Genomic DNA, 22,757 nt, shown 5'->3' with positions numbered 1-22,757 from the left:
TGACCAGTTGAGTTTGGCTGGGGGTACCAAGGCAAGAAGTGTTTCAGACGGCACTGCCGGAGGGAGGTGCTCCTGTAAGTACTGCCTTCGTCCCCCAAGAAGACCACCACACCATCCACCTTGGTAAGTTTTTAATTGCACTGTGAGCAAACAGCACGTTAACATCAGGTCACAACAGAACTTGAACAAAACGAAGTGGTCTCTCAGCTTTGAGTGGCAACAGAGAACAGAAAGTAGTGCTATAAACCAGCTTCCCTGCCTCCTTCTGCCAGCTATCCCTTCACTGCTTTAGTGTTCACTTCAGTGAAGTGGGGCACTGGCTGAATACTTGGCCATAAAAATGAAATTTAAAAAAAAAAAGGTGTTTCCCTTAGACACTCATCTCCTCTCCTGTTCTGCAAAGGTGAGACTACACAGCCAGCACCACCCCAGAAGTGGTTCTGTACCCATACCACCTCCACATAATACCATTTCAGAACAGCAGAGACATCTTGAAGTGACACTAATTCACAAAGGCTTCAGTTTCCCTTGAGCAGGTCAGCCTGGAGGGGGTGGCCCTTACAGGGACACCTTGTCAGCAGCTCGTCTAGCTAGGGATTGCCTGCACCTATGGGAGTCAGCTGAAGCACAGCACAGGTCTGGACCACGCTGACACAGAAGCAGGTTCAGGCCAGGGACAGCGACAGGGCCAGAGTTCCAGCGGTCAGGGCAGAAGCAGTCAGGTTAGACTCACTAATCAAACAAAATGACAGCGACATGCTTTGACCAGCCTGGTCTCCAGCGGTGCTGCACAGTGCTTCTTCAGGTCCCCTCGGCCTACTTTCCTGAGAGCTGCTCATAGAGCTTCGGCACATAGTCATCCCACTCCGCCTGGTAGCAAGTGCCAGCCACCGGCACCCCCAGCTCATACTTGCTGCGGAAAGAAGCCACCTTGAACTTCCCCCGTTTGTCACCAGAGCGATTAGAGAGGATGGGCTCGTTGCAGCTCAGCTGTTTCGGCTGCTCGTACACCAGCCACACGTAGCGGTGCAGCCCTGCGGGGAGGAGACAGTGTTACAAGTACCAGTCACCTGTGATTCCCCGGTGTAAGGTTTGCTCTAAAGCAACCCCAGGTGCGCCCAGAAACAGATGCCTGTGTTCTCCAAGATCCAAAATGGAGCTAAAGGAGCTTAGAGAAGATGCACTAGATATGCTTAAATAGCTCGTGTCCTGCCTAGACCAGTGCTTCCCCCCTGCCAGGCAATGCTGACTACCAACTGCAGGCAGAAGAGCACAGCAAAGGGATGGTGGCGATACGTGCTTGCGCTGGCCGTGGCTACGAGGAGCTGCAGGCAGTCCTGCGTGGGCTGCTCCTGCAGCACGCACAAAGCTGGCGCCCTCCCCTGCGCACCGTGTTCCATCACACTCAGCTGCAGCCAGGTACCGACCTGTTCCTTTGGGAGGTCCTGAGCCAACATAATCAGACAGCACAGTGCCGCTCCCCACATCGTTGCCTTTCATGTTGGTAACCAGGAAGTGGTGCCATTCTCTGAAAGGAGAAGGCAAAAAAATCAATCAGACAACATTCAGCCCCAGATAAGACCTTTCTTTGCTCCAAGATGCTGCTTTTCCATAAGGCTGTCAGGTTGGGGAAATTGAATCTAACAGCTGCCGCCCCTGGTTTGCCAAACCTGAAGAGCACCAGTCCTACAGCAGGTCCAGCTTCCTTTGGGATGCAGAGCCTGTCAAAACCAGCTCAGTCATCCTGCCTTGTAGCTCCAGGAAACCCAGAGCCTGACCCCTAAGAGTAGGTATTCCACATGTTTCCAAGCCTGATTTGAGAAAGGTGAGCTGATCCCAGGTTTAAGACTCCACTGGTAGCACAAAGAGACCTAATTCCAACTCAGACACGTGCCACATTAAAGCCAGCAGCAGATCCTCTGCTTCTCCATGCTATAACAGACTTCCAAACACCCCTGGCAAAAGCAGCTGCTCCTCCTCATGCTGTCCCTGTCTCAAGGAGAGACACAAGGACACTGTTTCTATCCTGAGCCACAGACTCACTGCTACACCTTAGGCAGAGCACACCCTCAGGACCTCTTTCTAAGCCTCTGCTCAGACCGAGAGCGATGCCCCATTTTCCCCAGGCAAAACAGGGAGCTGCCCACCCCATTACCTGAACTTCGGGTCCTTCCTACTGGGAGCATCTGGGTCTGTGAGAACCAGGGTGTAGAGCTTCTGGGGATCGCAGCCATCCCACTCGATGCTGGTGGGGCGACGCTGGACCTGGAGGGATGACAGCATTTAGCACCAGCTGCCAGCCCTGCTGTAACCACGCAGCCCGCGCCAGCCAGCATCAGCACACATGGAGGCCACGTGTAACCAGCGCACGTAGCAGCACCGGGGTTCAAGGCCGTTCTTGCCGGCTCGCACCCCGCCTACCACAGCCGCCAGTTCTCGGGCAGCGCGGAGCCAGGCCTGACCGCGCCGCCCCCGCGCAAGAGCCGACAGCAAAGCAGGGTACCCCTCTCTCTCCCCGGCACCCGGGGACGGTCCGATGCGGGCTGCCCGAGTGAAGGCGCAAGAGGCCCGGCCGCCTCCCGCCATTTTGCCGCGTCGCCGTGCGACACTCCCCGCGGGCGCGGGGCCGGGCTCCGCTCACCTGAGTGGGTGTGAGCACCTTGCCCAACTCGTCTATCTCCACAGAGCCATACTTGACCCGCAGAGGGTGCGCCGGCTTCTGCTCCACCTCGGTGAGGCTCAGCGGCCCGCTCCACAGCCCCAGGTCCACCGGCATGGCTGCTGCTCGCAGCGCTCCCCTCCGCGCACTGCGCCCGCACCGCCCTGCTCGGCCCGCCCCACGCTCCCATTGGCGGAGGCGCCGCGACGCTCCGCTCCCATTGGCGGTGGCGCACCGCGAGCTCTGCCCCGGCTCCAGCTGTTAGGGCGCCCCCACTCGGGGGGTCGCGACGCCGGGGCCGCGGGGGGCTCCTCGGCCCGCGGCGCTGTCCCCGTCCTCGCCCGGGGCAGGAGGGGCCGAGCGCTGGCAGAACCATTACTACAGCAGCCCTGCTTAACGGCCTTAGCCCTGCCATTAATTAGGTTGTAATTGATGCGCCAGGGCCCAGTGCAGGCAGCCCCCATCGGTCTCAGCACTGCCCCACGAACTCCTCAGCCCAGTGCGGGACAGCTGTTGTGCCCTTCTCAAGAGGTGTCCTGGAGGAACCCGGGGATACCTGTAAGCTTTACAGTTACGCAGAGAAGCTATCTGTGTACTACTACACGTAACAAACCAGCCTGGAAGCTGCTGCCTGCAATGGCAGACAACACAGGACCACTGGATCCACTTGGCATCAGTCAGCAAAAAGAACCTGTCATGGGGACAATTTCTCCTAATGCACCTGCTGCTGGAATTTAACAGCACGCTGGCTGTGCTTTGCTACCTTCACCCAGGGGAATCCTGAGGGTAAGGAAACTGAAGACATCCATACCTTTCTCTTTCCTCCTCGCCTGTTCCCTCAGGACCCCTCCAGCTGTGGCTAAGCGCATCGTTTACCCTCTCCACCTGCTTCCTCGTCCTACTCTCCCTCCAGTCTGTGCTCTGCTGCTTTCCTCTCCACCTTTGGTTTAAGCTGCTGCGTGCTATTTTATTTTTTTTTCCCCCACATACCCCAAAATCACGCTGTTTGTTTCCCCCGCGCAGGGAAACTGCCCTCACGCCGCTCTCAGGGGGCGTCCCAAGATGGCGGGGGGCGGGAGGAGGGGGCGCCCTCAAAATGGCGGGCGGGGGGGCGCGCAAGATGGCGGGTGCGAGGCGGCGGAGGGGGTTACGCGACTCCCTTCACGGGCCCCGGCGAGCGGGCAGAGGAGGGCGGGCGGGCCCGTCCGGGCCCGCCCGCCCTCCTCTGCCCGTTCGCCGGGGAGGCGGCCGTAGTAGCACCACCTCCCCGAGGCGGGAGGCTGTGGCGGCGGCACACGGCGATGCGGCTGCCCGGCGGGACGCCGCCCGCCCGCTTCTTCCTCGCCCTCTGCGTCTGGAGGCTGGTGGCGCGCCGGGACGCCGCAGGTAGCGGGGGGGGGGGGGGGCTGAGGAGAGGGGAGCGGTGTGGGGTGACCATGAGAGTCTTCACGGTGCTCCTGAGGGGAGCTCCTCTCCAGCCGACCCTAAGCGCTGATTTCTGGTTAAAAATGTAATTTTTGTCACAAAATTCCCCTTTGAAAAGGAGCAGGGCACACACTGAGGGGGCTGGTGGAAGAGGAGGACTCCTGCAAATCCCTGGGGTTGGTTGTAGGGTCCAGGTGCTCTTTGGAAGGGGAAAGTAGGATATCAACGGTTGTGTCGTCTGGAGGTGGTTTTTATCGCCTTTTCTGGCACCATGTGCTCCTCTGAGTGGCGCAGGGATGAGGCTGCTTGGGCAAGTGGTCCAGCAAAATGTTGGGAGAGATGCGAGCTGTGAGCTGGCATCATTAGTGCTCCAACATCCCTCTTCTTTGGCTCCTTCGGGTCACTTGTTTGTTGTCCTCCTCTCTCAGGCAGAAATAGCCTCTCCTTGTTTTCCTCTTGAGCCTTCTGAGCTGTGTCCCTTTCCCTAACCCTGAACGTTGTTAGCTTCCAAATGCATCGTGGAGATCCTTTGGCAAGAGCCCTCCTAACAAGCACCCCAGGGGGTTGATCTATATCAGATGTCCAGGTCTTTGCTGATGGAACGGGGCTTTCCCAGTTCCCTAGATCCCTAACACTGTCCCTTCTGTTTTGCAGGAACAGAGGAAGTGGTCTTTGGGAAGGTTGGAGGAAGCATCCTCCTTGTATGCCGAAATGTCTCCAAAGAAGCGACCGAGGTGGTCTGGTTTCAAGGGGATCCGCACTCTTTCCCCCCGCTCTTCTCCTCGAAGGTCACCTTCCCACCAGATGTCCGTTTCTCCCTCGTTGACAACAGCTCGCTGCGCATCACAGGGCTGCGTTTGCAGGACGAGGGCAACTACACTTGCAAGGAAGTGCTGAACAAGACGGACCATGAGCACAGGGTCCAGCTCCTGGTGGCCAGTAAGTCTGTCCTGTCTCTGTGAATTTCCTCCCGAGTCTCACAGGTCCCCACATTCATCTGGCACTGGTGGAAAAAGAGTGTAAAAAAAGGGCAAGGTGGCCTCATGGTGCAAAATCTGTGAGCAGGCTGATACTCCTCAATTACACGTTCACTCACAAGCTCTGAGACGTGTGTCTAAATGGTCTGTCAGGGATCGGTTTTGTGGAATGCAGAGGACAAAATGCCAGCTGTTAAGTCCTCCCTATGTCTCTTCAGTTCCTTCTTCATTAGTGATGAGAAACTAATTTTTGGACAGATCTTTCGTATCCTGTAGCTGTTCCGGGGTGGTCCTTTGCCTCAGAATCTGGCTGACTTGAGCCTTCCTAAATCTTAGGGTGGGGGCTGCTGCTCACTGTCTTTTTTTTTCCTTGATTGAAGTACATGTTTGAAATAGATGTGCCGTGCCATTCCCTGCTGCCATCGTTCCGGTGTGAGGATGGAGGGTGCTCAGCTCATGAGTTGTCTGTCTTACAGTGTAGCCTTCCGATTTTGATGGAAACACCACGTTCCTCAAATTTACTGCTGGAAGCACTGTCCGGGGAGTGTGCCTGTTGTTACCAGCACAGGCCATTCTTTCAGCCCTTTTTTCCTGCGTGTCTTTTGGTGCTTACTCGTGTTTACATCCCTATTTCATTTATTCATTCTCTTAAAAGTCTTCACGGCACGGGTGGAAGATCAGACTGGAGAGCGCTCAAATCGATTACTTTGCACACCGCTGCTGCAGGTCCTTCCCGCTTCTGTGGGGGAATTGATATCTTGCTCAGATGTCCCATCTCTTCTGTGGGAACAGCCCCCTCCAGATCAGCAGGGAGCGCAGATCTTAGGCCAGTACCACTCTTGGCCCCTTCACCAAGTCGAATCAGATGTGGCGGAGGCTCTGGCCCGTCAGACCTGGGCTGTGACCTGCTGTCCTTCATGCCAGCCAAGCCCATATTGTAGGGTTGAGAAAAGGGACAGGTTGCTGCTAATTTGCCTATTCCAGTGACACTCTGTGCTCTGTTGGCCCCTGCCTTTCTTACTGGTCTTTCTGTCAACACCTGCCATGTGAGACCTGTTTTCTGTTTGCGTTCAGGGTGTTCCTTCCTTCTCGGTGTTTGGTGAACGGTATGTGTCGTAAAAGTCGTACCTGTTTTGTACAGATTAAATCTCTGAAAGTTCACATGAATAAAAATTCCCTTCCTGGAGCAAGGAACCTGCGGATGGGGTTTGGAGGTTTGTGGAGGGCCAGAGTGAAGGAATCGAACCCGAAGGTGCTTCAGAGAATATATATGAAGGTGTGGGGCTTAGGAGGGGAAGCCCTAAGTCTGGAGCATTGGTGCGGTTCGCTCATGAGCAAAAGACGTCTGTGGCATCCCAAGTGTTGGTGCTGCACTCTGAGCTTCGTTTGTTAGGGTGGAATTAATGTGTCCATTAGTTGCCAAAGGTTACAAAGGTGATGAGGGACGGTGGTGTGCCCTTAAATAGGCGGGAGAGGTATTTCTGGTGGTGCTTGAGATCAGCAGAAGAAGCATCTGCGAAGGCCAGAAGCTGAAGGTTCTCAGCCTCAGACTAGGAGCACGGGCCCTGATTTTTTACACTCACTGTTACTTGAGCAACTTGGCCTGGGCTGGAGTGAACCTCTCGGGCACAGACTCGGCATTGCTGTAGAAGAGCCATCCAGGATGTGTAGGCTTCGTGTGGGAGTTACAGCTGACAGGCTTCAATCCATCTCATGGGTTGTACCAAAAAGTTATCATTTTGTTTAAAGCTGCATTTAAAAAAGCCACAAGGAGTAGAGTAAATGTTCTAGAAGCAAGGTGCAGCCCTGCCTTGAGCTGCTGTTCTGTGTTTGTTTTGGATAGGAAGCAGATGGTGTGAAGGAAACGTGCAGTTGCACACCTCCAAGGGATTCCTTGGTGTGTTTGTGTGCAATTGGATATAAGCTTGCTGTTGGCTCTTCTGTGGGCATAACGGCCTTTATGCTGGTGTTTTGTGAGGGTTTTTTTGGTTGTGGGCAGTTGAAGGCTTTTAGGTTTGGGGTTTGTTAACATTTTTGAAACAGATCTCTGTTAGCATTTAGGCAGAAGAGTGGAGTTGTACTGGGAGAGGCTGGGAGTTCAGGATGTAAAGCTGATGGCTTCAGGAGGCAGGTTCCTGGAACCAGCACAAAAAAGTGCCGCTCTCTGGCTGGACACCCTGGCAGGACTGTGCCTGCCTCTCGATGCCGAGCAGTTTCTGGTGATCCAAACCAACAGGTTGCTCTTATTAACCACAGCCAGGATTCAGGATCGGTTATGAGACCTCCCCAGAGCTGGGACAGAGGAAGTATTAGAGAGCTTTCTTGCCAGAGCAGATGGTTTCAAAGATCCTACGAGGTGTGTGTAGATAGTTCTTGGAAAGGCAAGCCCCAGAAGGTATGTTCTTGTAGCTCACAAGGGGTTTTGCCGTGATGACTTTGTTTTTTAATGCATGTCATTTGAAAATCACTTGAATAAACGCTCCGCAAAGTAAACCTCAGGCATCCCTCCGACACCTCTGTGTGGGGCTTGCTTTGGCAGCCTCTGGTCTCCCAGTGGGGTCGTGTTCAGCGTTGGATTAGGCAAGCCAACCGCAGAGGCATAGTGTGTTAATTCTGCCTGGATCAGAGTCCAGAATCCCTATGGCTGTTAAACCAACACATGTGTCTGTGCCGGTGCATGGGTGCGTGTGTGAAACCAGCTGATGGGAGAGAGGCAGGAATTTATATTGCATGAAACGTGAGCTCCACTCTGCCCCAAGGGATTGCTCTTGGGTTTCTGTTGGCTTTTGACCCCTTCCTGCCATCATGTAGTTGTTCCTCTATTTAAATAACAAACATAGTTGTGGTGGTTACCAAGCAATCAGCCCTGGCACCAGGCCAGTGGTGTCTTACCCTACCTATGTTCTTTGCTGGAGTTTGTCCCCACTGCTGCAGTGTGGTGTGGACACAGAGCGTGGCGCGTGGCTGAGTAGTACCATCTGGCCCCACGTGGCAGCGACAGTGGTGCCAAGAAGGAGCAGAGCACGCCAGGTTCGGCTTCAGTGGCACGTGTCCGTGGCCCTGACCCTGTGAGCTGGAATCACCAGGACAACCTGTGTACGCTAGGAACAGCCTCCTCCGTCAGCGACGTGCTGAGCTTGCTGGGGAAGTGCTCCAGCTTTCAGCTGGTGGCCCTGAGAAGCTGGTTACGTGTCCCTTGGTAAGAGCCCTGATGCTTACCATGTTATTGGGAAATGCGAGTGCTTGTATCAGCGATGTGGAGAGGCAGAACCTTGTTCTCAAGTAGCGAGACCTGCTTGGTCCCTGTTGACTGTTATTCAGAGTTCTGCTTCCCTGAGGCTGTGGGACACAGGTCAGGGAGCAAGACAGGCAGGGAAACCAGGAAGACTTTCAAGGGGAGTGATGGCAAAAACAAGTTCTTGTGGGGGTTCCAGCCCTGAGATGCCACGAGCTGTGACTTGGAAATGTTTTTAACCTTGTGCTGTTCTTGCTGATAGATCCACCGCACTCAACCCCAAAGTGCTGGGCTGAGACTTCCTCATCGGGGCTGATGCTGCAGCTGTTTTGCAGCTGGCCCGGAGGGTACCCCCACCCCACCCTGCACTGGAGAGCGGAGGGGCACGATCTGGAGAACTCAAGCTGGGTCATCAGCTCCATGAGCTCCTCAGACACCCACGTGGAAACGCTGAACAGCTCACAACTCTCCCATGGCAAAGTGTTCAAATGTGTCGGCAGCCACGTCATCAAGCAGGAGGAGCCTGCGTGCACTGTGGAGATAAGTGAGTTGACTTGCCTATCTGGTTAGCTTTTAATGAGCCTGCTAATGGTGGGGCAGACAGGTACTCTGGTCATTCTCTGCTCTCCAGGGCACTAAGGCAATAGTCAGGCAAGCTGGGCTTGCAGGCTCTTGCTGCAGGGGGAGATGCTAACAAGGCAGTGTGGCAGGGCTTGGCTTGTGCAGAGGTGACTGCACGAGGCACAGAAGTCCTGCAGCTGAGATCCATCGTGGCATAGTTGCAGGTGAGTTGTGTTTTGGGTACATCTTCAGGGGCCGACAAATCTCCCCATGCCAAGTTTTTTACCTGTGCAAGCACTCGTCCCACCGTGAAAGTGAGAGGTGGTTTTAGTGCCTTGGTCAGCTTGAGATTAGGTTTGATAGGGCTGGGTTTGTAGAAGGGTCATGCATGCCCCCAGACCCTCTTGAAGTGCCTAAGGGATCTAACTAAAGTGGCTTTTTAAAACCTGAGCTATGTTTGTCCTCCAAGGATTGTCAGGGCTACACAAGAGCTCTGCTGATCCTAAGGAAAATTCCTGGGCTGCCTTTCTCCTCTCTGCTGTCTTCCTGCTGTCTACCCTCTGACCGTTCTTCCCTGGGGATATAAAGACAGGTGTCAAAAAAGGGACTGAGCAACGTGAAAGTTCCTCAGATCCGTCCTTGGAAGGCTACTGAAATCTCGTGAGTGAGCTGAATGCCAAACCCAAAGTGCTCCAGTCCCAAACTCCTGTCTGACTTCCTTCTGTTAATGATTATTAATCAGTCAGATGGCTGATTGCTTGTTGTGTTAAACTCCTCCATTCCCTCCTTGACTCTCTTCTTTTATTTTTTTTTTTCCCCCTTTGGGCTGTTCAGAAATCCCTTCACTGGAGTCGGAGCCTCCAAAGACCTGCTTTGTGGGTGACAGCGTGACTCTGACATGCCGTGTGACCGAGAGCGCCCCAGCAGCGAGGCTCACCTGGCTGCGGGGCATCACCCAGCCAGAGGTGGAGATCCAACCCGGAGGGAGGTACCTCATCACCCAGGAGGGCAACGTGTCTCGGCTCACCATCCAGAACTGCTCCCAGGACACCGACGGGGGCTGCTACGTCTGCAAGGCACAGAACCCCGTGGGGCTGAGGGAGTTGCTCGTCTGCCTGACGGTGAAGCGTGAGTGGGGCTGCCCGGGGTCGCTGTGGCAGGGAGCGAGAAGTCAGGCACACAGTTCACAAGGGCCACTGGCAAGCCCCCAAGGGCCTCCCTTTGCCCCTAAGAGCCCTCTTTGCCCATTGACGCTTTCCATGCTCTCACAGCCAGTGCAGCTGGAGGACTGGTTCCCTTCATTCCCTTCATCCCAGGGTGAAAAGGCCTGATTCCTCTCACCTCGGCGTAATGGCCCTGAGAGAGTAGTGCCTACTGTAGGTTGTGGGTGCAGAGGAGCGCCTCCGAGGGCCGAGCTGCTCCAGGTGCAACAGGCAGGGGTTGGTTTGCTTTCACTAAGTGCACGTGGGCACAAAAACAGGGACCTTGCTGTGTTGCTGTCTGTATCAATCAAGTATGAGTGCCTGAAAGCCTCAGCCCTTGTGCTGGTGGGACTGTTGCAACGATGGGAAATGGGAGCTGAGACAGCACCGGGACCTGCCCTATTGCTTGCGCTGAGAATTCCTCATCTGTCTGTGTCCCAGTAACAAGCTGGCCTCCTGCGTCTCCTCTTCTCTCCACAGAGCCAGTGAATATCGTCGGGGTTGTGGGCGCAGTGGTGGTCCTGTCCCTGCTGGCTGTTCTCACAGTCACCAGCATTGTCCTGTACTACAATCCTCTCCTGTGCCTGAGAGGTAGGAGCTCTCCTCTGCACAAGCCAGGGAAGGGGTTACTCCTTCCTGGGATGGCCTGGGTTTATCCTTCACTGCCTTGTCCCTTCTGGTGCACTGGAGTCAGCCACTGATGGTCACCCCAGCACGTGGGCCTCATCCTGCCCCTGGTCAGCCCTGGAGACAGATGAGTTGGAAACACGAGGCCTTTCCCCAGCTGAGTGCTTCAAGCACCTTCCCCTTGCCTTCTCCGGGGAGCTAGACTATGATTGGCCATCCCTGTTCTCCCCTTTCCTTGGACCTCTCTGATGCACACATGGGCAGGTCACCTTCACATCTGTGCTCCTACGTGTGGCTACCAGAGACTATCCTACTGCAGACAGAACTGGCAGGGGTTGTACGGTAAAACCAGCAGCGTGCTGCCTGAGGGACTGCTCTGGGGCCGGTTTCTAACACTCTTTTCCCTTCTCTCCCATTCAGGTGCTGCATTCAGGTGAGTATTGATTTTCCTCAGCCCCAGTCCCACGTGGCCTCACCAGGCTGTCTCGTGCCACAGGTGATCTCCCCGTAGGACGAGATATCCCTGTCGGAGGCCGGAGCTGTCCCCAGAGCAAAGCTGTTCTTACCTGGGAGCTGTGCCTCCCGCGGGAAGGGGATGGTGGGGCTGGGTGAGACTCGGTGTGGATGCGGGTGCGGGAAGTTGAGGGGAGAGGAGAGCACTTGGCATCAGAGCAGGAGTGGCACCGCTTTGGGATTGCGCAGGGACAATGCTGGCGAGGCACCCATTAGTGTGGGAGGAGGCTGCAGCAAAGTGTCTCCTTCGTTCGGGTGAGCCTGAAGACAGAGAGCAAATAGAAATGGTGATGTTCTGCTGCTCTGTGTGGGTGTTTACCCATGTCCTTCCTCCAGGAGGAGGGATGTCCGATAGCTGTACGTGAACAGGTGCCTTCTTGGGGTTCAGGAGCACTGGATTTCTCCTCCGCTTCCTGCTTGTACCCCTGCTGCTTCCTTCCCTTGGCCCTGTTGGTTCTGTTCCCACAGCTGTGCTGCTGCAGCACAAGGAGACTTTTCTGAGGCCCCTTGTTTCCCCATCTGTACGGGAGGGGAGAATAACTCCACTCGGGAGAGGCTCGTGCAGTTTAGTACATGAATATACGTGAAGTGATTGGAGGACTTTGGAAGATGAAGGGGAAGCCGTGCAGAATGCTGTTGGTGGTGTTGCTGCCAGCAGGGTCTGAAACCACCTCTTCTTTGAACACCGTTGGTGCAGGATTGGAAGAGTCCATCAAAATTGGTTGGTTTGGTGGGTTTAGAGGGTTGTCAGAGCCAGGGGAGGCACAGGCTGGAGGGAGGGATCAGGACAGGCTGTCCTCAGCCTTTCTGCCCACTTTCACTTGCTCTACTGTTCACAGGAATCAGGACTTGGATGATGTCTTAGTGCTGGTGGACTCAGAAGATGATGATGAGGGGAAGAGGGAAGAGGAGACCATTAGTAGCTCCACCAACCATGAGGTGATGGCACTGGTCAATGGGAACAGCGTCCAGCGTCTCAACTGCCTTACAGAAGGTGAGCCCCGGTGCCTGCCCGCTGGCTGAGTTTTGGGGCAGGAACTAAGCTGTGGGTCTCCCAGGAGCAGCTGCCGGGGACAGAGGAATTCCTGTAGTCTGGCTTGTTGCTGAGACTCTGCTTCTGAGATGCTCCTACTCTGTGTCCTGCATAGGTGACGATGGCGAGCAGCGTGACTGCCTCTCTCCACAAGAAATGAGGGGAGAAGAGACACCAGGCCCCTAGTTTCCATCCCTTCATGCGGAAGCACAGAGGGCTCCAGCTGGAAGCCCAGCATCAATCATGTCCTCGTTGCCGCGTAGCTGAGCGCAGGCCGTTGGTGTCCTGCAGCGGGCTGGTTCGGTCAGAGCATCCCTGCTTCCTTCTCCACTCGCCCCTTCCCCAGCTTTCACTCTGTCCTTCCCCAGCCTCATTTCTCCATTTCTCCTCTCCTCTCTTCGTGTTCCTCTTTGTCTCAGGGGTCCTCTTTAACAAGGTGGTGCCCAGCGCAGACAGAGCTGGGGGAGTGGGTCCCAGTAGCCCGCTCATCTTCATGCCTGTGATGGACTCAAACACCAGCGTTCTGGCTCAGTCGTCACGAGCAGTGCCGGGGTTGCGGGGAGTGTGATGGAGAAAGTTGCTGCAGGGCCGCGGTGGTCCAGGGATCATGGAAGAAACAACTGGTGCACGCGCAGGACACGAGTGACGCTGACTCTGGGGTGGCTTAATTGTTTTTTTTTTGTTTGTTTGTTATAAATATTTTTTCCCCAAGTCCTTTTGAAATGTTACTCCGTGTCTAAGTCGGGAGTTAATCAGTGCCTTGTGCTGTGGTTTTGAGGGCGATGCCTGGCCGTGATGGAAAACACGGAGGGAACTTATACGGGGAGGGGATGAGGGGAGCAGGAACTGCATGGAGACCATCAGGGCAGCTGTGGAGAGGAACTGTAGGGTGGGTGACAGAGGGGCCAGAGCGTGCAGGAGGGGATGGGGGGACAGGTCAAACCTGGGCACCCTGCAGGGGTGAAGGGGGGATTGAAAAGGCACAGTACGGGCAACGGAGAGGAGCTGTGTGGGAGCGGGGAGGGATCCGAGTGTGAACGGAGGGAGAGGGATCAGCACGTATGGATGGGAATGGCCAAACAGCAGGATGGGAGCAGAGGGGAAGGGAGGTTGGAGGGGGGTGGAGAGCTCTGAATGTGCTGGAGGGGAACAGGAATAAACTGCCTAAAGTTGGGAGTGAAAGAATGCGTAGAGGGTGATGGAGAAGTGAGTGCACAACGGATCTGAGTGTGTGTGGCGGGTAACGGGGGGATGTGAGCGCACACGTGGGGGAACAAAGGGGACCTGAGGGCACGTGGAGTGGAAGGGAGGCACTCCGGGGGCACGCGGAGAGGAGCAGCGTAGGCACCGTGGGTGACCTGGCAGGGTCTGAGCCCTCCCTGGGATGTAGATAGGAACAGTGTGAGATGGAGGAGAGCTCAGGGCGTACAGGGGGAACCTGAGCATGTGGTGGGACATGGTTGGGGTCCGGTTGTGCCCGGAGGGAGGATGGAGTGTGGTTAGAGGGCTGCGAGTGGGACTGACCCACAAGCTGTCCCCAAGGAGCCGTAGTGCAGTCCCTGTGCGCAGCACCCCGCCCTCGCGGGCATTGCTCAGAGCCGTGCCGGGAAAATCCCAGGGAGCTGCGGGAGCCTCTGGCTGCCCCTGGCAACAGTGTTGTGCTGCCGCCATCTCGGCTGCCCCGTGTCCCGGTTCCTCCACACCAGCCCCTCGGCGAGGAGGAGACACGGGGTGAGATGGCCTTTGACGTGGAGGAGTATTTGCGCACGGCTTTCCGGGACAAGCTGCGGCTGCAGTGAGTGAGATCCCCCCGTGCTCCCTGCAGGATGGGCAGCTGCCCACCTGGCTCCCGCAGCGGGTGCTGCTGGCTGGAGGCGAGCAAGGGCTCAGCGATGGGACCAGCACGTCCCGCGTCCTCAGTGCTCTGCGGGTTTATGTTCCAACAGCCGGGTCCCAGGGTGGATGTCACTGGGTGGGTGCTGGGTCCACAGGCAGGGGGCTGTAGTGTGTCCCCAGCTGGGGCACCCCAGGAGGAGAGGGCACCCTGGTATCAGGGCTCCATCCCCACCTGCATGCCATGCAGACACCAGGACACTCAGGTGCGTACGTGCTGCCCAGCATGCTCCTGGGTGGCTTTCACACGCGTGCCCCCCCCACAACTGAGCTCCTGCTGCCACCCTTGGAAGTGGGGAGCTGCTGAGCCTGTTGCCCCGCTGGGGGATGCAGGGGGTAACCCGGGGTCTAATCAGAAAGCTGAGGTTGTGCTGTGACTTGTCCTTCCCAGGGATGCTACAGTGGCACTGGGGGGCTCCGAGGGGAGGGATGGGCAGGAGGGAGGGTGGGTGAGGGGAGAGTGGGCCAGGCCCCCCGGCACTGAGCCCTGGCAGGCAGCGGCGGTCCCTGGGGGGCCCCAGCCATGCCCCAGTGGCGGATGGCTCTCCCCACCCAGCCACGATGAGCTCCACGCAACCCATGGCAGGACGGTGCCAACATGGGATGCCACTGCACTGCTGCCCTCCACACGGTTGCTGCTGAAGAGGCGAGAGGTGGCAGAGGTGGAGCGGGAGCTGCAGAGCAAGAGGGAGGTAAGGGCAGCCCCCAGCCCCTCCGTGTGCCCCCTCCCTGGGGACTGTGGTGCGCCACGGGAGAGGAGCCGCCGGCGGGCACATCACCAGCCATTCATGGGCTGGTGCCTGTCCCCCCCCGGGCACTCTGCCATGCTCTCAGTGCCCAGTGGTCCCACAGGAGTTTCGGCAGAGGATGGAGCACCTGGAGCAGCGCCAGCAGCAGCTGAGCCAGCGGAAAGGCCAGCTCCAGGACGTCAACCTCAAATTTGATGCCTTCCTCAAGGTGCCAGGGTGAGGGCTGAGGCCGGGCAGGCCATGGGAGCCCCGCTGACCCTGTCCCCACGCCACAGGCTTTGTCGGCGAGGCAGGAGCGGGCGCTGCAGCGGGCAGAGGAGGAGCGGGCGCAGGTGGCAGAGCAGGGTGCCGCAGCCACCCGCCTGCGCCAGGAGCTCGCGGGGCTGCTGCAGCGCAGGGAGCGCCTGGCCCAGCGCCTGCGGAGCCTCCGCCGCTTTGGCGACTACCTGCAGGGTGTGTGGGCCAGGATGGGGCAGGTGAGCATGGGGGTGCCCGTCCTGCGATGCCACCCTGCATGTCCCCCAGCCCCTCGTGGGGGACCGACCCCGTCCAGGGCAGCAGCCCTTGCAGCCTCTCAGCCCCCTCCCGCTGCCCAGTTCCAGGATGTCCCAGCCATGCTGGCCCATTTTGGGGCGCTGGCAGGGGCGCGGGCAGCCCTGGCACAACAGGCAGAAGCCAGGTGGGAGCAGCTGGCCCAGGGCCAGGCACGGCTCCGGCGGTACCAGGAGGAGGCCGACAGTGAGCTCCTGCGCACCAGCGATGAGCTGACCCAGCTCCGTGCACACCTGGATGCTGCCCGCCATGATGTGCTCCAGAGGGTAAGGGGGGACATGGGGTGCCCAAGGACCCCCCAAGGGAGAGGGGCAGCAGTGCGGACCCCAAGCATGCTGCAGAGGGGAGATGCCCAATGCAGTGGTGGTGGTGGGAAGCTGTGGGGGCACCCCCTGGGCTGAGCTGGGGGTCCCCATGAGCCCAGAAAGCAGCATCAGCACCTGTGCATGGGGGACACACAGCCAGGACTCCTGTGTCCCCCTGGCCAGGTGCAGGGGACACGGGGCAGTGGCTGGGGGGGCCCAGTGCTCTCTGTCCCCCAGGAGTCCTGCTGGGCCCATGTCCAGGGCACGGCCACTCAGAAGACCCAGCTGCTGGGGCAGATCAAGCTGGCAGTGCTGACCCTCTTCCAGCTCGCCACCACACGGCTCGGGGTCCCTGCGGATGTGGCCCTGGAGGACACCGAGGCGCAGCTGGACACGGTCAGTGCAGCCCTCTCCCCTGGGTGCTGGGGGACACACGGGGACATTCATGGCTCCAGACGGCTGTGGCATCAGGCTCCCATCTCCGCAGGTGCTGCGCTGCATGCAGGACCTGGCTGCCATCTGTGCTGAGCTGTGCCCCAGGCGGCCGGGACTGCATCCCCCCCGCTTGCCTGCAGCTACCAGCAAGCACCCGCTGTGCCACAGGGATGCCAGGGTGCCTCCAAGCCAGGAATAGCCTCTGGGGAAAACCACCCTCTCCTGGGGCTGGGGAGAGGCTGCCATGGCCACTGTGGAGCCACAGAAGCTCTAGTACCTCCCTGCGGTTGGCGTTCACTCCCTGACATGTCTGGGACCCACCATGACGCAAGGCAACATGGATGGCAGCAGCACAGGCACACCGGGATGGCACCGCGCTGAGGCGGGGGCCAGGGCTCCCCAGGGCAGAGCCCACTCCTCTTGGGTACCCTTCCGCAAGGGCATCCCAGGCAGTGGAGGAAGGGGGAACTGCCGCTTGCGTTCACGCTGTTGGCATCTCCGAAGGTGTCTTCCATCAAAATACAGCCCAGCTGTGGACCCGCAGCACCCGCTTGTTTTAGGACTGCGCCCAGGGGCAGTCCAAGGGGGTGGGAATTACCCCGGGCACGATGCTTGTAGCAAGGACAGAGAGGAGTCAGGATGCAAAACCAGCCAAGTATTTAATGTCTCCTTCCCCGGCACCCAGCCCAGGCGCAGGGGAAGCCGCCGGGGCACGGCCCCCTCCCCTACACCCTCTTCCGCAACTTGCCCTTCTTGGCGGTGCCCACCCGGCGCCCGAATGCCATCTGCCGCAGCTCCTGCACCCGCTGCCGGCTGCGCGCCTTCAGGCGCTTGAGCCCCCCGCTCTGCAGGAAGCGCTGCTTGGCCGCCTTCTTGCGCTGCTTCAGGATCTGCTGCTTGTTCTTCAGCTCCGAGCGCGCCCTGCCGCGGGCGGGCGGCTGCCCGGGCCCTGCGGGGACACGGCCACGCTCAGCGCCAAGGCCGGAGGTGGTGGAGGGGGGATGATGGGGGGGGAGGGGCTCCAGCACTTGCTCTGGGTACTCACCGTGCCCACGCTTGTGCTTCCCTCTGAACTGCTCCCTGCCTCGTTGGTCTTCCTCATCCTCATCCCGCTCGTCAACCTTGAATTTCTGCTTCCACTTTTCATAGCTGGGCCGGGAGCATTAAGGGAATGTGTGGCAACTCCCCATTGCTCGACCCACTGCGGTGTCTGACCAGCCTCCCTCCTCAGACCACTGCCCCAGGAGCAGGGCACGATGCCATGCAGATGCCAGAAGGTCCAGCCCCGCTCCCTCTCGCCCCCAGCCCTCGCCATGGCACAGGCAGGCAGCACCGCCTGCGGGCAGGATACAGGTTGTTCTTGTAGGAGCTGCTGATGTAGCGCCCGCTCTCCGTCCGTACCTTCTTCTTGTCCTCCTGGCCCGTCTGCCCCACGAACCGCTTCTTCTTGCGGTCCCTGGGGGAGAGAGGAGGCCGGTGGGATCCCCCAGCCCTGATTTCCGCCCCCAGCCCATGGACAGACCCCACTCACCACTTCAGCAGCTGCTTGCTCTTGTTGAGGTTGTGGTTTTCATCACCCATGAGATCCAGGACGGCTCCAGCTGCCTGCTGCTCGAAGGGGCTGCCCTCGCCACCCACACTCAGCCTGCCAAGGGCGGGCAGTGAGAGCAGCCCCCCGTGCAGGCTGGGGTGGGATGGTGGCGGGGGGCCTCCCCGACTCACCCCCTCTCGCTCTCGAAGTCCTTGGGCCGGTACGGGATGTAGAAGTCCTCGTCCCGCTGCGCCGGCTGCTGCAGCTTTTTCCTGGCACCATCTTCTCCCCCTCGGCCCCGTTTTCGCTTCTGGCCCACTACAGTGGAGAACACGTCCTGGAAGGGGATGGTGGATGGGATGGAGGAGCTGTGTCCCCTCACCAGTCACTGCACTGGCCCACAAACCCTGGCATAGCCCGGGTGCCCTGGTGCTGCCAGCACCCAGCGCAGGCTGCCTTGCAGCAGCTCCAGCAGCCACGGCAAACTCATCCCTGCCCCATTACCTGGAGGTTTTCCTCCTCTCCTTCTTCTCCCTCCTCAGGGCTGGCAGGGGCTAGGGATGGCCCCTGCCCTTTGAGAGCCGCTGCCCGCTTCTCCTGCTGCCCACGCTGGTACTTCTCAATAAGGGCATGGTCATGGCGTCGCTTCGACCGCATCACAGTGCTGGCCGGCGTCCGGGACGTGGCATTGATCTCAAAGATGGTCTGCTCCCGGGGTGGGAACAGAAGCCCCGGTGAGCTGCACGGCTGACCGCAAGGACCTTCTCTCCCCACCCAACCCAGGCACCTCGTGCCCGAGGACGGGTCTCAACTCACCGCCTTGGACTTGTAGGTTTTAATGCTGTCCACGAACTTCAGCCTCTCCAGCTCGGTGTCTTCGAAGCGAGCACCTGGGGAACGTGGGCACGGAGAGGGGCACAGATCAGCTCCCTGGTGAGGGGAATGGGGTATCCTCCCTTGGCATCCCCAGGGCACTCACTGAAGAGCGGGTGGATGCCCAGCTGGGACACATCCAGGTCCTTCGCCCTCTTGATGGACTCGGGCGAGGGCCCAGGCCGGGACCGCAGGTACTGCTTATGGGCGTTGTCGGCGATGCGGCGCAGGCTGCGCAGCTCCAGCGAGCCCTCATGGTCCGTCAGCAGCAGGCACTCCTCGTCGTCCACCAGGCTCTGGGGGACGCGGCCCAGGACCCCGCCAGCATCTGCAGCCCGGGGGACGCTGTGTCACCTCGCTGGAACCCACCCGGGATTGCTGCAGCGGGCACGGCAGCAAGCCAGGATTAAACGAGCAGAGCTAAGAGCCACACGGAGCTCGGCAGTGTTAAATCTGCATCCCTGCTACGGGGGGAGTGTCGGAGCCCCCAGCACCCCATTTTCCCCAGCTGCACCCCTATAACAAGAGCTCACCACCCCTCTACACAAATGCCAACCACAAGACCAGGAACTGCAGCACTGGCCGAGGATAAAACTGAAGTGGACACATGGCCAGTGTCCCAGCTTGGACATGCAGCCACCCTGATGCCTGCCTTACCAGCGGGCATCTCCTGGGCACCAGCAAGGACGAGTGGGCGTCCCAGGAAGAGGTGGAGGTCGAAGACGTAGGGCATCTCATCAGGAGCCACCAGTGAGTAGGCAGTGCCGCTCCGGCCAGCTCGGGCCACGCGACCTGGTATGGGGAAAAGGAGAGTGGGAAACCAGACCCAGTGCCAGCCCAGCCTGCCCCAACCCAGGCAGGGACCCACTGGTGTCCCTGGGAGCCCACGCACGTGACATTTACCAGGTGCGCATGGCTGGCAAGGGGCTGTGGGTTGCTGGGGAAGGAGGCAAAGGGGAACCCACCACGGTGCCATCAAAAGGGAAGACACCAGCCCTGCACCCAAAGCCCCCACAGCCCAGGGATGAGAAAAATGGGACAAAGGACCGCCCGCTCACACCTTCCTTGTCACCCTGAGGGACCCCCAGGTTCCAAGGAGCCCTGCACGGTGCGCTGGCACCCACCGACGCGATGCAGGAACAGCTTGCCCTTGGCGGGGAAGCTGTAGTTGATGACGTTGTCCAGCATGGGGATGTCAAGCCCGCGAGCGGCCACGTCGGTGACGAGCAGCACCGGGCACTTGCCCTGGGCGAACTTGGCGATGTTAATCTTGCGGGCGGTCTGGTCCAGCGAGCTGTAGATGTGCGTGCAGTGGATGCCCTGGGCCGTCAGCAGCTGGAGCAGCGGAGAGATGTCAGATCCCACCTGGGCACACACCCTCAGACAAGGGACAGAGTCCCCAGCTCCCAGGGCCCTGAGATCCCAAGGTGCCCACCTGGACCCCCAAATCCCAATGTGCTCTCCCCTCTCTCCAAGGAGCACCTCCATAATCACATATACTGGGATTTCTCCTTCAACCCAGGGAAACGGAGGCAGAGACTCCAGCAGGGACGTGCCCACAGATGCAGATGCCACGTTGGCCTGGCAAGGGGCCCTGGGCACCCCCAAATGCCACTTACCTCCTTGAGATACTCTGTGTGGTGCTTGGTGGCCACAAAGACGACTGTCTGGTCCTGGGGCTTCACCACGCTCCGCAGGAGGTGGAGCAGCACTGCCGGTTTGTCATCCCCGCGCACGTGGAAGAAAGACAGCTGCAAAGGGAGGGCAGAGCTCAGCCCCTCTGCATCCCCACATCAGACGCTGCCACCCCTTCTGTCCCCTCCTTGCCAGCCTGGAGCCACCGCAGCGTGGCCGGCAGGGGGTAGGGGGCACAAAGGTCCTGTTGACCCCCTCCAGCCCCTCTCACCTTGAGCTGCTCACTGAGCTTGGACTCCACATCCAGACGGATCAGCATGGGCTCGGTGAGACCTGGGGGATGTGGTGACACGCAGGATGTGGGTGGCATGTGGGACATGCTGCTGGGACCAGGCGCATCCCTCGATGCGGGGACACCTGCTTGGCCCAGCTGCGACCCAGCTGAGTTTTGCCAGTCCTGGGCCCAGCCCAGCTGCAGGACCATCCCATGTCCCCGTCCCCAGGCTCCCCCCAGCTCCAGCCCCCGAGGTGCCGTCTGCCCTGCGCTCCTCACCAGCCCGGGCAAACTCGACGAGCAGCTTGGGCAGGGTGGCGGAGAAGAGGACGGTCTGGTGGCAGTCCGGGAGCCGGGCGATGATCTCCTGGAGCTGCTCGGCGAAGCCCATCTCGAAGAGCCTGCAGGGGAGGGGACACGGGACATGGCAGCGCCCGTTCGGTCCCTCTGTGCCCAGCCCTGCCGCCCCCCAGGGCACCTCATTCCCACTGTTGCTCACCCCACTTGCAGGGACTGTGCCAGTCCCGGGGACCCCCCTGTGCCCCACTGACCTGTCGGCCTCGTCGAACACCACGTACTCCACGGTGTGCAGCTTCAGTTTCATCTCCACTGCCACGTGCACCAGGCGCCCGGGGGTGGCAATGATTCTGCGGGGACAGAGCTGGTGACGGGACCAGGTGTGGGGGGGACACTCTCCCAGGTGTAGGTCCCAAATCTGACCCGTGGGGAGCACGGGACGATGCTCCATGGGAACACCAGGACATGTCCATCGGGTGCGCTGGCTGTAGACAGCAGCGGTGTCCCTGGATGGTGGGTGGCTCTCAGGGGCCATTTCCCTACCAGGTCCCCACCCCGTGCCCCCACTCACATGTCAGGGTTCTCATGCAGGGCGGCGAACTGGTCCTCCATCCTGCAAAACCAGGGAGAGGCTGGGGTGGCACTGGGCGGCACGGGGCAGCTCGGCCCCTCGCCAGGTTTTGGGGAGGCTTTAGGGAAGCGGGGACCGGTGGGGACGCGGGGACGGCTTACTTGTCTCCTCCCAGGATCAGGGCTGTCTTCAAGCCCGTGAACTTGCCCAGCTGCGGCGTGAGAAAGAAACACGTCAGCAGGAGGGAACCAAACGCCTCGTCCCCGTTGCCCCCGCTCGCCCCCGCTGTCCCCCGTACCTCCTTGGTGAACTTCAGGGTCTGCAGGGCCAGCTCGCGGGTGGGCGAGAGGATGAGGGCGCGTGCCCCGGCCTGGCTGGGCGCCTTCAGCCGCTCGAACATGGGGATGAGGAAGCAGGCTGTCTTCCCGCTGCCCGTCCGCGCCATCGCCACCACGTCCCGGCCGCGCAGGATGGCGGGGATGCTCTGCGAGACACCGCCCCGCCGTCACCGTCACCGCCCCACTGCTGCCACCCCAGGGTGGGGGTCCCGCCACCTCCCACGCTCACCTTCCGCTGTATGGGGGTGGGCACCTTGTAGCCCTTCTTCATGATGCCCTTGAAGACGGGGTAGCTGAGGCCTGCGGGCACAGGGACAGGTGAGGGGGTGCGGGCAGGAGGGCACGGTCCCTGTCCCGGGACCGCTGTCCCCCACCCCGCACGCACCCATGGACTGGAAGCCCCCAGATTTCTTCTTCTTCTGGTTCTGGGCCCGCACCATGGCCCGTGTGTCCAGGTCAGCAGCGGCGCCATCATCCTCCTCGGCGGCAGGGAAGGCGGGCAGTGGGGGCGTGGGCACCTGGGCACAGCGAGGGGACATGGCTGTGGCAATGGGCATCCCGGCAGTGCCAGGGCACTGCAGCTCTGCGCTGCCAGCGGTGGGCAGGGGCACCGGTACCGGGGACACTGGCAATGGGGACACTGGCAATGGGGATGCTGGTACTGGGGACGCCGGTGCTGGGGACACTGGCACTGGGGACACCAGTACCGGGGACACTGGCACTGGGGGCGCTGGCAATGGGGATACCGGTACTGGAGACACTGGCACTGGGGACGCTGGTACGGGGGACACCGGTTCTGGCACATCAGCACATGGGGACTGGGGACACTGGTACCGAGGATGCCAGCACCGGGCACAGGGGACACCGGCACATGGGGACCGGGGATACCGGAACCGGGCACAGCGGTACCGCGGACACCGGAACCGGATGCACCGGGGACGCCGCCCTCACCACCCTCCCCGGTCCCGTCCCCCGCCTCTTACCGGCGCTCCCTGCGGCGGGCGGCGAGCGCGCGGCGGCGCCATGTCGGTAGCGGCGGCGGAAGCACGTGCGCGGCGGGCGGGGCCGGAAG

At 59.8% G+C, this 22,757-nt stretch overlaps 4 protein-coding genes across 5 annotated transcripts; 2 read left to right on the top strand and 2 right to left on the bottom strand.

The window, feature by feature from the left end:
• Nucleotides 1–116: 116 nt before the first annotated feature.
• Nucleotides 117–2,789, bottom strand: PEBP1 (phosphatidylethanolamine binding protein 1). Its single transcript, XM_086623498.1, has 4 exons — nucleotides 2,642–2,789; nucleotides 2,156–2,265; nucleotides 1,428–1,528; nucleotides 117–1,034 (listed from the first exon to the last, which is right to left on the bottom strand). Exons 1-4 carry the CDS (start codon nucleotides 2,774–2,776, stop codon nucleotides 817–819), a joined length of 564 nt encoding a protein of 187 aa, XP_086479624.1. The 5' UTR covers nucleotides 2,777–2,789; the 3' UTR covers nucleotides 117–816.
• Nucleotides 2,790–3,960: 1,171 nt separating this feature from the next.
• Nucleotides 3,961–12,418, top strand: VSIG10 (V-set and immunoglobulin domain containing 10). Its single transcript, XM_086623721.1, has 8 exons — nucleotides 3,961–4,045; nucleotides 4,739–5,023; nucleotides 8,559–8,840; nucleotides 9,692–9,985; nucleotides 10,540–10,650; nucleotides 11,107–11,119; nucleotides 12,039–12,193; nucleotides 12,348–12,418. Exons 1-8 carry the CDS (start codon nucleotides 3,961–3,963, stop codon nucleotides 12,416–12,418), a joined length of 1,296 nt encoding a protein of 431 aa, XP_086479847.1.
• A 1,012-nt stretch (nucleotides 12,419–13,430) lies between these two features.
• Nucleotides 13,431–16,365, top strand: CFAP73 (cilia and flagella associated protein 73). The gene is made up of 8 exons (XM_086623720.1): nucleotides 13,431–13,438; nucleotides 13,851–14,027; nucleotides 14,712–14,817; nucleotides 14,978–15,082; nucleotides 15,150–15,350; nucleotides 15,471–15,692; nucleotides 15,969–16,127; nucleotides 16,219–16,365. Exons 1-8 carry the CDS (start codon nucleotides 13,431–13,433, stop codon nucleotides 16,363–16,365), a joined length of 1,125 nt encoding a protein of 374 aa, XP_086479846.1.
• A 526-nt stretch (nucleotides 16,366–16,891) lies between these two features.
• DDX54 (DEAD-box helicase 54) lies at nucleotides 16,892–22,725 on the bottom strand. Of its 2 annotated transcripts, none has more exons than XM_086623385.1 (20): nucleotides 22,669–22,725; nucleotides 22,071–22,203; nucleotides 21,915–21,985; nucleotides 21,646–21,831; nucleotides 21,509–21,558; nucleotides 21,348–21,389; nucleotides 21,031–21,126; nucleotides 20,759–20,880; nucleotides 20,477–20,538; nucleotides 20,190–20,321; nucleotides 19,695–19,905; nucleotides 19,228–19,362; nucleotides 18,677–18,898; nucleotides 18,514–18,587; nucleotides 18,202–18,444; nucleotides 17,889–18,034; nucleotides 17,698–17,811; nucleotides 17,518–17,622; nucleotides 17,212–17,315; nucleotides 16,892–17,115 (listed from the first exon to the last, which is right to left on the bottom strand). In XM_086623385.1, exons 1-20 carry the CDS (start codon nucleotides 22,708–22,710, stop codon nucleotides 16,892–16,894), a joined length of 2,514 nt encoding a protein of 837 aa, XP_086479511.1. In that variant the 5' UTR covers nucleotides 22,711–22,725. The 2 variants fall into 2 exon arrangements, with proteins under 2 accessions (XP_086479511.1, XP_086479510.1); XM_086623384.1 differs by having other exon boundaries at nucleotides 18,202–18,402; nucleotides 22,669–22,710.
• Between the last annotated feature and the right edge of the window lie 32 nt (nucleotides 22,726–22,757).

The sequence above is a fragment of the Tauraco erythrolophus genome, chromosome 19 (genome assembly GCF_009769465.1).
Source record: "Tauraco erythrolophus isolate bTauEry1 chromosome 19, bTauEry1.pri, whole genome shotgun sequence".
NCBI lineage: Eukaryota > Metazoa > Chordata > Aves > Musophagiformes > Musophagidae > Tauraco > Tauraco erythrolophus.
This window is presented reverse-complemented; position numbering and strand designations above follow the sequence as displayed.